Source organism: Nerophis ophidion, linkage group LG01 (genome assembly GCF_033978795.1).
Source record: "Nerophis ophidion isolate RoL-2023_Sa linkage group LG01, RoL_Noph_v1.0, whole genome shotgun sequence".
NCBI lineage: Eukaryota > Metazoa > Chordata > Actinopteri > Syngnathiformes > Syngnathidae > Nerophis > Nerophis ophidion.
Window position 1 is genome coordinate 2,256,621 of NC_084611.1, and position 13,699 is coordinate 2,270,319.

The following is a 13,699-nucleotide window of genomic DNA, read 5'->3' on the forward strand; positions in this document are numbered from 1 at the left end:
TCAGACTGCGGGTCATGACGTCCACCGGACGCGCGCGCCGCGGACGATTGGCCGCGCAAACTGTCAATCATATGTGGCGCGCCTCGCTGTGGCACACGATATTTACGCTTTTTAGAAAACGGGGACTCGAAAAAGTGGCGGTGTTGCATCCGCCAGGAAGACAAAGAGGAACGACACATCTAAGCCCCGCACGAGCGGCCCACTCTGGCACTAAAGCGAGCGCACTGCAGACATGGGCGGGTCCTTTCGCAGCGCGTCACAACGCCATATTCCGTTGTCTACCCGCTGATTGGCCACAATCTGCGCCAATCACATCCACTGGCGTTCCCAATTGGTTAAATCTAAACAAATCCCGCCCACCGGCGTCGTATATAAATATAAGCTACGCATAGCCATCTTCCTCGACCCGTTGTTATTCACCGTGCAACTCGCCGTAATTCCTCCCGCCTTCTTTCCGACGCTCAAGCCGCAAACATGGCGCGACCAAGAGTCTTCTTCGACGTGACCGCCGGCGGCAAGCCTATGGGCCGCATCATCATCGAGGTAACGTTAGCATGTGCTTCCTTTGTGTGCTGATTGGCGGCCGAGGCTGTCCTCGTGCGGCCTCTCAGCGGCCCTTGGTGCGCCTCGGCGGCCCCACGGTGGCGCCTCGGCGGCCCCACGGTGGCCCTCGGCGGCCCGGTCTAGCCAGTCCCCCGCGGCCCGGCCATGACTCATGTGTGCGGCGTCATGCTAGCTCTTTATGACAACAAAGCAAGCTAATGCTAGCTCTTAAATCCCGCCCTTTTTACAGGCTAGCTGTGCTAAGCTAATGCTAACACGCAGTTAGCATGGCGCCGTCTTTGTTCTCCCCCGACATGTCGCGGCCGCACATGAAGACTTTGAAGACATTTTTAAGCGGGTTCGCTGACGTTGACCGCTGCGTCATGACGTCTGCTGCGCCGCAGTGAAGCTTGAACCGCGCAGAAGGTATGGAAAGTTCCATGCAGGGGAGAGGGCGTGGCCTGGGGGGGGGGGGGTGATGACGTCACGCGGTGCTCCGCTACTAGCATGCTAACTCCGGGCGCATGCTCACCGGTCACATGGTTTCAACAAAGGTAGGAAATGCCATCCATTTCCTACCGCTTGTCCAATAAATATCAATTTAAGGGCTGTTGTTCTTGATCATTCTCCAAGATTTGATTGAAGTGAAGTGAATTATTATATTTATTTAGCAAAGCCCTTTACATTGTGAAAGCCAATATTTAAATTCCATTGAACGCAGTGTGGGTCAAGTGTCTTGCCCAAGGACACAACGGCAGTGACTAGTTTGGCAGAATCGGGGATCGAACTTGGAACCCTCAAGTTGCTGGCAGGGCCACTCCGCTCTATACCTCTCAAATAATCGTAACCCGTTAAGTCAATTGCAAATTGTAGGTCATACTTTTATAAGTACACATTTATGTCGAAAGAAAAATAGCCTGGAGCATAATAATGTTGACAAACATTTCTAACTTAGTCCTTTTATAAAAATAGTAAATGTCATCTCTTTTATATAAAGAATGGGAACTTCTCCACACACTTCTTTCTCAGCCAATCTCATCTCCTCCCAAAACACATGCACACACACATACAGCATGACATTGCACACACGTGCAGTATCACACATGTACACTATGACCCACACACATGTATATCACACATGTACAGCATGACACACACACATGTATATCACACATGTACAGCATGACACACACACACATGTATATCACACATGTACAGCATGACACACACACATGTATATCACGCATGTACAGCATGACACACACACACATGTATATCACACATGTACAGCATGACACACACACATGTATATCACACAAGTACAGCATGACACACACACATGTATATCACACAAGTACAGCATGACACACACACATGTATATCACACAAGTACAGCATGACACACACACACATGTATATCACACATGTACAGCATGACACACACACATGTATATCACACATGTACAGCATGACACACACACATGTATATCACACATGTACAGCATGACACACACACATGTATATCACACATGTACAGCATGACACACACACACATGTATATCACACATGTACAGCATGACACACACACATGTATATCACGCATGTACAGCATGACACACACACACATGTATATCACACATGTACAGCATGACACACACACATGTATATCACACAAGTACAGCATGACACACACACATGTATATCACACAAGTACAGCATGACACACACACATGTATATCACACAAGTACAGCATGACACACACACACATGTATATCACACATGTACAGCATGACACACACACATGTATATCACACATGTACAGCATGACACACACATGTATATCACACATGTACAGCATGACACACACACACATGTACAGCATGACACACACACACATGTACAGCATGACACACACACATGTATATCACACATGTACAGCATGACACACACACACATGTACAGCATGACACACACACATGTATATCACACATGTACAGCATGACACACACACATGTATATCACACAAGTACAGCATGACACACACACACATGTACAGCATGACACACACACACATGTACAGCATGACACACACACATGTATATCACACATGTACAGCATGACACACACACACATGTACAGCATGACACACACACATGTATATCACACATGTACAGCATGACACACACACACATGTATATCACACATGTACAGTATGACACACACACATGTATATCACACATGTACAGCATGACACACACACATGTATATCACACATGTACAGCATGACACAAACACACATGTACAGCATGACACACACACATTTATATCACACATGTACAGCATGACACACACACACACATGTATATTACACATGTACAGCATGACACACACACACACATTTACAGCATGACACATACACACACATGTATATCCTTCAAACCCAGTGGATGATGGCGTGGAACACCACAGAGGCCACCACAGTAGATATGTTTCTTTTACTTTTTATTCATGTATGTATGTAGAAGTGTCTGTTTGTATCTGCTGCTTTAATGTCTTTAATGTCCTCTGTGTTCTTTGATGTTTCCCTCTTACACACATGGAAGAGTGATGTGTACTATGGCTATGAGTTTTTTTTCCCCCTCGGCCTCAGTCTGCACCCCCTCTCCAGGGCCCAAGCTAAGACCGATTTTGTTTTTAATTTTATTTTAATCTTCTATTCCCCTCCCCCCCCTTGTTTACCTGTATCTCACCTTTTTTGTAAGGGTGCTGGAAGCCGGCAGACTAGTCAGCGATCCTGTTCTGTCTCCCTGTAATGTTTGTCTGATCTTGAATGGGATTGTGCTGAACATTTTAATTTTCCTGAAGGAACTCTCCTGACGGAATAAAGTACTATCTAATCTAAAATCATACATGTACAGCGTGACACATGTATAATATAACATTCCACACACACACACGTACAGCGTGACACACACACAGAGTGTAACTTCCTCCAAATAGCACAGACACAATGGCTTTCTTGAACTGATTTATTTGAAGGCTTCCTTTCCATTCAAATTCACCGTGAAAACTGTAATAAATAAAACACGTTTTAAACATAAAAATAACATGTACAGCATGTGGATCAAACATTTTACCAAGAAATGACAAACAAATACCTGATTGGCCTGCATGCTTCTTTTAGGAGGAAATTGTGGTCTTCTGGCTCTTAAAGCCCAAATGCTGAAAGTCCTTGTGACACTTTTTAGTCTTTCTTACAATCAGTCGCTCTTTCTTCCTTCTCACTGCATCCAAGAAAATGTTTACTGATACTCAGAAGTAGCTTCGTTACATCCGTGAACAGACCAAACGAGACACTTCCAAATAAAAGTATGCCCACAAACTTAATAAAAAGGCATGAAATGACATTTGTAACCATAGTAACATAATAAAGCCCTCTTATGAACTTTTATACATTTTGGTTTAAATTCCCTCTTATGAAATTAACTTCTGTTTTTAGAGAAATAAAACAAATTACATTTACATACTGTATCACACATGTACAGCATGACACACACACGTACAATATCACAAATGTACAGTATCACATTCCACACAAACACATGTACAGCATGACGTTCCACACACACGTGCAGTATCACACACATATAGCATGACATACACACATGTACAGTATCACACACACATGTACAGTATCACACTTGTACAGCATGACACACATTTGCAGTATCACACATGTACAGTATGACACATACAGTATCAAATTCCACACACACACACATGTATAGTATCACACTTGTACTGCATGACACACACGTACAGTATTACATTCTACTCACACACATGCACAGTATCACACATGTACAGTATCACACATTTGCAGTATCACACATGCACAGTATCACATGCACAGTATCACACATGCACAGTATCACACATGCACAGTATCACACATGTACAGTATCATGTTCCACAAACAGCCATCAACCTCCATGTTGAATTTAAGTTTCAAAGACATCTTTTGAAGAATATATTCCATGAATAAGTTTAAATTGTATTTCTTTAATTTTGGGAAGAATTGGCTGTAATATCTTGTCCTTTTATGTTCCTTATCTCAACTTTTGTAAACTCCTTCAGTTTATGTTGTCTATGAACTGTGCTGGCAGAATATATTTCACCAAAAGTGCTCTCAAATATTTGTGGGAACATTTCTCATCACAGAAGTCAACATCTTCAATATGAAGTTTCTCTCAGTTTATTTATCTTAAAGTGTTTGAAAAGTCTGCTGCTTTTGACAACAAAAGGCAAATCAACCACCCCACCCAGTTTGTCCAGTAGTGAAAGAAGTGTGTTGTAATGTTTTGTTGAACACATTCTTGAAACTCAGTCAATGTTATGATGAGGAGTAATCCACCTTCAAATATTATATGGGAAATATTGCATATTTGGGTACAAAAATAATCCACAATTTATGACAACACATGTCAAAAAAAAGTTTTACATTGGATTTACATGAGTTAAACCATTTAGAAGCAGGATGAAAGGGAAGACAGTCAATTGTAGAACAAAAAGAGAATAAGTGCATAAACTAAACTCAAAATGATCTGAATTCGATGGACTTGAGTGATTTAAGGAAATCGATTTTTAGATTCATCGCAATTCTGACTTGGGCGATGATAAAAGGTATTGTTTTATTGTCAAAGTCGAGCAGACAGTTTGAGATATTTTATTTGAGCGTCTGATGGTCCACTTTTGCACACATTTGCAATAATTTAACACATTGGGATTAATTTAATTACAAATGCACTAAAGTTGCAAATGATAAACACTTATTTAGTGAAAGAAAATGTGAAATTGCATCAAATAAATCAAAGCTGCATCAATAATTGATAAAGTAATCCCACCTGGATCTGATGGTCAGGTGCACAAAGATCTCACCTCCAAGACTTAACACTTTTGGAACCACAAGAAGTTTAGTTTTAACTGTCGTTGATCCAAAAAAATCCAAGTTCTGAATGAGGCTGCAGTGACGTCACATCCAGTATTCCATCATGTTTGGAGGACATAAACACACGTCACGTGCTGGTGACTTGAGAGATGATGATGATGGACATAAACACACGTCACGTGCTGGTGACTTGAGAGATGATGATGATGATGATGAAGGACATAAACACACGTCACGTGCTGGTGACTTGAGAACTGATGATGATGGACATAAACACACGTCACGTGCTGGTGACTTGAGAAATGATGATGATGAAGATGATGGACATAAACACACGTCACGTGCTGGTGACTTGAGAAATGATGATGATGAAGGACATAAACACACGTCACGTGCTGGTGACTTGAGAAATGATGATGATGAAGGACATAAACACACGTCACGTGCTGGTGACTTGAGAGATGATGATGATGAAGGACATAAACACACGTCACGTGCTGGTGACTTGAGAAATGATGATGATGAAGGACATAAACACACGTCACGTGCTGGTGACTTGAGAAATGATGATGATGATGATGGACATAAACACACGTCACGTGCTGGTGACTTGAGAAATGATGATGATGATGATGATGGACATAAACACACGTCACGTGCTGGTGACTTGAGAAATGATGATGATGATGATGGACATAAACACACGTCACGTGCTGGTGACTTGAGAAATGATGATGATGATGATGGACATAAACACACGTCACGTGCTGGTGACTTGAGAAATGATGATGATGATGATGGACATAAACACACGTCACGTGCTGGTGACTTGAGAGATGATGATGATGATGATGAAGGACATAAACACACGTCACGTGCTGGTGACTTGAGAGATGATGATGATGATGATGGACATAAACACACGTCACGTGCTGGTGACTTGAGAACTGATGATGATGATGATGCTGATGATGCTGTGCTCCTCAGCTGCGTGACGACGTGGTTCCCAAGACGGCGGAGAACTTCCGCGCCCTGTGCACCGGCGAGAAAGGTTTCGGCTACAAGGGCAGCACCTTCCATCGCATCATTCCCGACTTCATGTGCCAGGTGAGTCGCCACGGAGACCACGAGCGGACCTGAGGCCGGTGTAACGTGCGTCTGCGTCCACCAGGGCGGAGACTTCACCAACCACAACGGAACCGGGGGCAAGTCCATCTACGGGAACAAGTTTGCTGACGAGAACTTCTCTCTGGTCCACACGGGCCCCGGCGTGATGTCCATGGCCAACGCCGGCCCCAACACCAACGGCTCGCAGTTCTTCATCTGCACCGCCAAGACGTCATGGTAAGTGGGCGTGGCTCATGTGACCTGGAAGGCAGCCTGACTCTGGACATGTCCCCCCCTCCCTCCTCCAGGCTGGATGGGAAGCACGTGGTGTTTGGCAACGTGGTGGAGGGTTACCCCGTGGTGGAGGCCATGGAGAAGCTCGGCAGCCAAAGCGGCAAAACCTCGGTCAAGGTCTGCATCGCGGACTGCGGCCAGCTCTGAGTGTAGCTCCGCCCTCTTTCCACCATTTCCTCTTTCTGAAGGAATTCCACTTTGTTTTTTTTACTCTTCCAAACTTGTTTCTGCATCTATGACCAAGAGTTTGTTTGCATTAACTTGAAAGACGGTTTTCTTTCCACCTGAAATAAAAGATTCAAACATCGCCTTGACAACTCACGTCTCACTTTCACTTTCACTTTTAAACTTCAGCAAAAATATTGAGCTATCTCAGCGACTGATTTAAAAACTAAAAACATCCCACTAAATTTCTTGGGGCGCCCAAGAGGTTCCACACATACAATGTTAATTTAGTAAGATGCTTTCTTTAATTAGGGTCCTTGTCCCACAGGAGTCCTTTGCCATGGTCCAAGGACCCTATTGAAACTGCTGTTTTATTATTATTCCGCACCTACGCGCTGTCATTTGACCCCCTTAACATGCTTCAAAACTCACCAAATTTGACACACACGTCGGTATGGAGCTACAGACCAACTTATTAAGCAACCAATCCCCCAAAATGAAAATTGCGCTCTAGCGCCCCCTACAAAAAAATTACAGACAAAACTGCATGTAACTTCTGTTAGGAATGTCATAGCGACATGAAACAAAAACTCCTATGTAGGTCTGACTTAGACCCAATTTTCATACACTCACTTCTTTCAGCAAAAATCTACAGGAAGTTGGCAAAAACCCCTTCAAAATAAAATTTTCACAAAAAAATGCAATTTTTGCCTCTGCGCTGTAATTTGACTCCTTTAAAATGCTTCAAAAGTCACTAAACTTGGTGCACACATAAGGACTGGCGAATATTGCCATCTAATGAAAAAAACAAAACCCAAAACTCAAAATTGCGCTCTAGCGCTATTTTTGAATAAAACACTGAAAAAACTGCTCCTAGGAAGAAAACACAGACAAAACTGCTTGTAACTTACAGTAAGAATGTCGGAGAGACATGAAACAAAAACTTCTATGTAGGTCTCGCTTAGACCTACATTTCATAGATTGACAACCCCCAACAAAAATCAACAGGAAGTTTGCAATCCCCCCTTCAAAACAAAAGTTTTGTAAAAACCGGTCACCTTTCTTCAAACATTATCTCCTCTGAGTGCGTTTGTTGTTTTGGCTTCAAACTCGCACAGGAAAGAGATTGAACCCTTCTGATTAAAAGTATAGAACAGAGTTTTGATAAGTTCTCAGGTTTTGATTTTACGCGCCTTCAAAGAACCCCTGTGCAAAGTCTCCTAAAAAATGTCATTTTTGCCTCTTTGAGCTGTTATTTGACCCCCTTAAAATGCTTCTAAACTCACCAAACTTGACACACACATCAGGTCTGGCAAAAATTGCCATCTGATGAAAAAACCTAACCTCAAAACTCAAAATTGTGCTCTACCGCCCCCCTAGGAATACAACACGGACAAACTGCTCCTAGAAAGAGAAAACAGACAAAACTGCTTGTAACTTCCGGTAGGAATGTCGGACAGACATGAAACAAAAACCTCTATGTAGGTCTCACTTAGACCTACATTTTAATAATTAACATACTTTGGTAAAAATCAACAGGAAGTTTGATATTTTCACTTCAACAACTGCATTACTTTCACAATGCATTAGATTCTCAAAATAGTGGCTCCAAGGCGTCTTCTAACGCTTATGGGTCTCGGGGGCAGCAGCCAAAGGCGGACCCGACCAACGCTGCTTGTTTCATACTTGGGGTTACTTTGGCTCCTTGAAATGCTTCATTGAGGCCCTAAAAGTCACCACTTTAGACTCGTCACGTCCACTCCTACATGACATTTGACACGGACCCCCTAAAAGTTGGCCCCTGCTACCACATTGATGTGTCGTCACTAAGGTCGCTGGCCTCTGGTGAGAGAGCTGCTCACTCTCAAACTCACTAGAAAAGACCGGAAGTCTGCCGTCTTTGTTTCAGTCGGCCTTTTTTAGCCTCAAACTCCAGGAGACTTTGACCAGATGATCTGGGGACGTATTTGTCAAGCTTCTTAGAATTACTCCTAAGTCTGAGTTGACTTGTGAGTAAAGACATTCTTTGCTGAAAACTGCACTTAAAAAGTTAATCAGGCGTCTTACACTTTCAGCAAAGTGTTGGACTGAAACTTAAGTGTCACACTCGGAGCTGAATGAGCACATTATTATGTGCCAGAAACACACTTTTGTCCATAGAAATGATCAATCACAGAAGGGAATCCCTCGTCTAAAAATAAAGAAATATCTTAGAAATATTTAAGTGGACAATGGAGTGTATATTTTGACCATAAACTACAAAATATAAAACAATATTGGCAATGAATCATAAATAAAAGTTTCCTTTAGTTCTGCTATGTGATGTTGATGATGAGATGACAGCTTTTATTAAATCTGGGACTAAAATAATACCCGCTCTGTCTAAAGCAGGGCTCAGCAACCTTTTTGGAACCAAGAGCTACTTCTTGGCTACTGATGAATGAGAAGGGCTACCAGTTTGATACACACTTCAATAAATTGACAGAAATAGCCAATTTGCTCAATTTACCTTTAACTCTGTTATTAATCCATCCATTTTCTACCGCTTATTCCCTTTTGGGTCGCGGGGGGCGCTGGCGCCTATCTCAGCTACAATCGGACAGAAGGCGGGGTACACCCTGGACAAGTCGCCACCTCATCGCAGGGCCTCTGTTATTAATAATTAATATTTATCTTTGTGGAAAGTGATCATCTTAATTATTTCTCACAATATATATATATTTTTGAGGACATATTTTAAATAGGATAAAATCCAATCTGCTTTTTGTTAGAATATATAACAAATTGGACCAAGCTATATTTCTAACAAACACAAATCATTATTCTAGATTTTCCGGAACAAAAATTTTAAAATAAATTCAAAAGACTTTGAAATAAGATTTAAATTTGATTCTACAGATTTTTTTAATTTTTTGTTTGAATCATAAATTTGAAGAAATATTTCACAAATATTCGTCGAAGAAACAAGATAAAATAAAGAATTAAATTAAAATGTATTCTTTACAATACATTTTTTTTTTTACGTGAACATTGATTTAAATTGTCAGGAAAGAAGAGGAAGGAATTTCCAACCATCCATTTTCTACCGCTTATTCCCTTTTGGTTGCGGGGGGCGCTGGCGCCTATCTCAGCTACAATTGGGCGGAAGGCGGGGTACACCCTGGACAAGTAAAAAGGTTTATGTGTTTAAAAATCCTACAATCATTTTTAAGGTTGTGTTTTTTCTCTAACTAAAAAAGTTATAAGAAGCAAAGTAAAAAATAAATGAATGTATTTAAACAAGTGAAGACCAAGTCTTTAAAATATTTTTCTTGGATTTTCAAATTCTATTTGAGTTTTGTCTCTCTTAGAATTAAAAATGTGGAGCAAAGCGAGACCAGCTTGCTAGTAAATAAATACAATTTAAAAAGTAGAGGCAGCTCACTGGTAAGTGCTGCTATTTGAGCTATTTTTAGAACAGGCCAGAGGGCGACTCATCTGGTCCTTACGGGCGACCTGGTGTTGGTGACCCCTGCTCTAAATGATCAGCTGCTGGTCATCAAACAAAGGCAGGACATCCTTCTGCTCCCTGAACCTTGGCACAGGTCTCTGGCCTCAACTCCTAACCACTTAGGACACATCTGAAGGTCTTAAATATCCTGGAGAGTAGGAGAGATTCTTAGACTTAAGAAAGTTGATAAATAGCTTTTATTCTTAAGTTTGAGAGTAGGACTACATTTCGCAAATTCTCAGGACTTAAGTGTAAAATGAGACTCTTAAGACGCTTGATGAATAAAACCCCTGAAGTCAAATGGAAGATCTAAGACCCGTCGCCAATGATCAATTGTTTACGTCAGGGGTGTCCTAAGTGTTGCCCGCATAGAATACTTCACCAGCCCGCCACACATTCTGCAGAAATTGCAGAATTGATAGCATTGCAAAAATTAAAAACATTTAAAAAAAGTGTAATAAGGTGAAATCTGAGAAAAAGTGGCAATGTTGACACAAAGTTGCCATGCAGGCAGTTTTTTTCCTCTTTTGTCTTTATTTTTCTTTTTATTCCATTGCTCAAGAAAAAAAAGGACAAAAAAATCTGTTATAATGAATTATTACTTAAAAATGATCACTTTAAGAGGTTTTATGTGGAAAAAATAGTGCATTTATTGTGTGGTTGCATATAAAAACATCAAATTTTGACCAAAGAGCATAAAACAAACAAAAATAATAGTTCAAACTTAAAATCGACAGATATATCTGAAGTTGATCTCATAATTTAATTGTTAAAAGTTAAAAAAAACTAATAAAAATGTATCACTTTGTTTAAATAATAAAAAATGGTGTCCTGCATAATTCAACTTTTAGAGCTGTAATTACTAAATGTTGCATATTTCAGTTTTACTATAAAAAACTAAGTTGTCTTTGACAAAAAAAGGCATAAAACCTTACTTGTTTTACTTTATATCAACCTCAAGTTGATAAAGATTTACTGTAAGTATTAAATAAAAGAATAATTTGACTTATTTTTAACATTTTAGTGACTATACTCCCCAGCAGGAACCCAAGGATTAAAAAAGAAAATCCATATATTTTGTTATGGTTTGAAAATGAAAAGTATCCAAATGGCCGCCGCATGTTTACATGTTTCTGTGTGCGGCCCTCAGTGGAAAATGTTTGGACACCCCCAGTTTACGTCATAGGATGTGGGCGTGGCCTGATCTGATCCTTCGAAACTTGAATCATTTGGCTTCACAAACATTTATCTTGCTGCTATTTACGTCAGGGGTGTCCTAACTTATTGACGCCACTTTACGTCAGGGGTGTCCTAACTTATTGACGCCACTTTACGTCAGGGGTGTCCTAACTTATTGACGCCACTTTACGTCAGGGGTGTCCTAACTTATTGACGCCACTTTACATCAGGGGTGTCCTAACTTATTGACGCCACTTTACGTCAGGGGTGTCCTAACTTATTGACGCCACTTTACATCGGGGGTGTCCTAACTTATTGACGCCACTTTACGTCAGGGGTGTCCTAACTTATTGACGCCACTTTACATCGGGGGTGTCCTAACTTATTGACGCCACTTTACGTCAGGGGTGTCCTAACTTATTGACGCCACTTTACATCGGGGGTGTCCTAACTTATTGACGCCACTTTACATCAGGGGTGTCCTAACTTATTGACGCCACTTTACGTCAGGGGGGTCCTAACTTATTGACGCCACTTTACGTCAGGGGTGTCCTAACTTATTGGCGCCACTTTACGTCAGGGGTGTCCTAACTTATTGACGCCACTTTACGTCAGGGGTGTCCTAACTTATTGGCGCCACTTTACGTCAGGGGTGTCCTAACTTATTGACGCCACTTTACGTCGGGGATGTCCTAACTTATTGACGCCACTTTACGTCAGGGGTGTCCTAACTTATTGACGCCACTTTGCATCAGGGGTGTCCTAACTTATTGACGTCACTTTATATCAGGGGTGTTCTAACTTATTGACGCCACTTTACATCGGGGGTGTCCTAACTTATTGACACCACTTTGCGTCAGGGGTGTGCTAACTTATTGACGCCACTTTATATCAGGGGTGTGCTAACTTATTGACGCCACTTTACATCAGGGGTGTCCTAACTTATTGACGTCACTTTATATCAGGGGTGTCCTAACTTATTGACGCCACTTTACATCAGGGGTGTCCTAACTTATTGACGCCACTTTACATCAGGGGTGTCCTAACTTATTGACGCCACTTTACATCGGGGGTGTCCTAACTTATTGACACCACTTTGCGTCAGGGGTGTGCTAACTTATTGACGCCACTTTACATCGGGGGTGTCCTAACTTATTGACGCCACTTTACGTCAGGGGTGTCCTAACTTATTGACGCCACTTTACGTCAGGGGTGTCCTAACTTATTGACGCCACTTTACATCGGGGGTGTCCTAACTTATTGACGCCACTTTACGTCAGGGGTGTCCTAACTTATTGACGCCACTTTACGTCAGGGGTGTCCTAACTTATTGACGCCACTTTACGTCAGGGGTGTCCTAACTTATTGACGCCACTTTACATCAGGGGTGTCCTAACTTATTGACGCCACTTTACGTCAGGGGTGTCCTAACTTATTGACGCCACTTTACGTCAGGGGTGTCCTAACGTATTGACGCCACTTTACGTCAGGGGTGTCCTAACTTATTGACGCCACTTTACGTCAGGGGTGTCCTAACTTATTGACGCCACTTTACGTCAGGGGTGTCCTAACTTATTGACGCCACTTTACATCAGGGGTGTCCTAACTTTGCCCACTTTGAAAAATCAAAGTATGCGGGGCCATTTTGATGTTTGTTTTTTTTTTCAAAAAAAGTTACAGTTGACTACATAAATATTATATTTCAGCTTTTGTCATTAAATTCCCATGTTTTGCTCTTTATTCTTACATTTTTCCTGTCTGTATGAAAATATCAATGTTTGGTTACGCAAAACATAATAAGAACTGTTGTAATTTTTCACAATTTATTCATAACTTAGTATTTTAATGAACAAATACACTAATAAACACACTTTGTATTTTTAGGGACTGATATCCCTTTCGGACAGAGGACACTCTTGAATTTCTAAGGTTTTATTGTTATTATTATTCTTTATTATTATACCACCCTGGC

The 13,699-nt window shown here is 41.4% G+C and overlaps 1 protein-coding gene across 1 annotated transcript; it reads left to right on the forward strand.

The window, feature by feature from the left end:
• Nucleotides 1–377: 377 nt before the first annotated feature.
• ppiaa (peptidylprolyl isomerase Aa (cyclophilin A)) lies at nt 378–7,200 on the forward strand. Its single transcript, XM_061893611.1, has 4 exons — nt 378–543; nt 6,480–6,599; nt 6,664–6,836; nt 6,908–7,200. The coding sequence occupies exons 1-4, from the start codon at nt 475–477 to the stop codon at nt 7,038–7,040; spliced, it is 495 nt and encodes a 164-aa protein (XP_061749595.1). The 5' UTR covers nt 378–474; the 3' UTR covers nt 7,041–7,200.
• Nucleotides 7,201–13,699: the final 6,499 nt, after the last annotated feature.

Bases quoted from the DNA above. Each gene is read 5' to 3' on its own strand.
- ppiaa (XM_061893611.1), top strand. From the start codon at position 475: ATGGCGCGACCAAGAGTCTTCTTCGACGTGACCGCCGGCGGCAAGCCT. The intron at 6,600-6,663 runs GTGAGTCGCCAC...TGCGTCCACCAG, and splicing joins TTCCCGACTTCATGTGCCAG to GGCGGAGACTTCACCAACCA. The intron at 6,837-6,907 runs GTAAGTGGGCGT...TCCCTCCTCCAG, and splicing joins TGCACCGCCAAGACGTCATG to GCTGGATGGGAAGCACGTGG.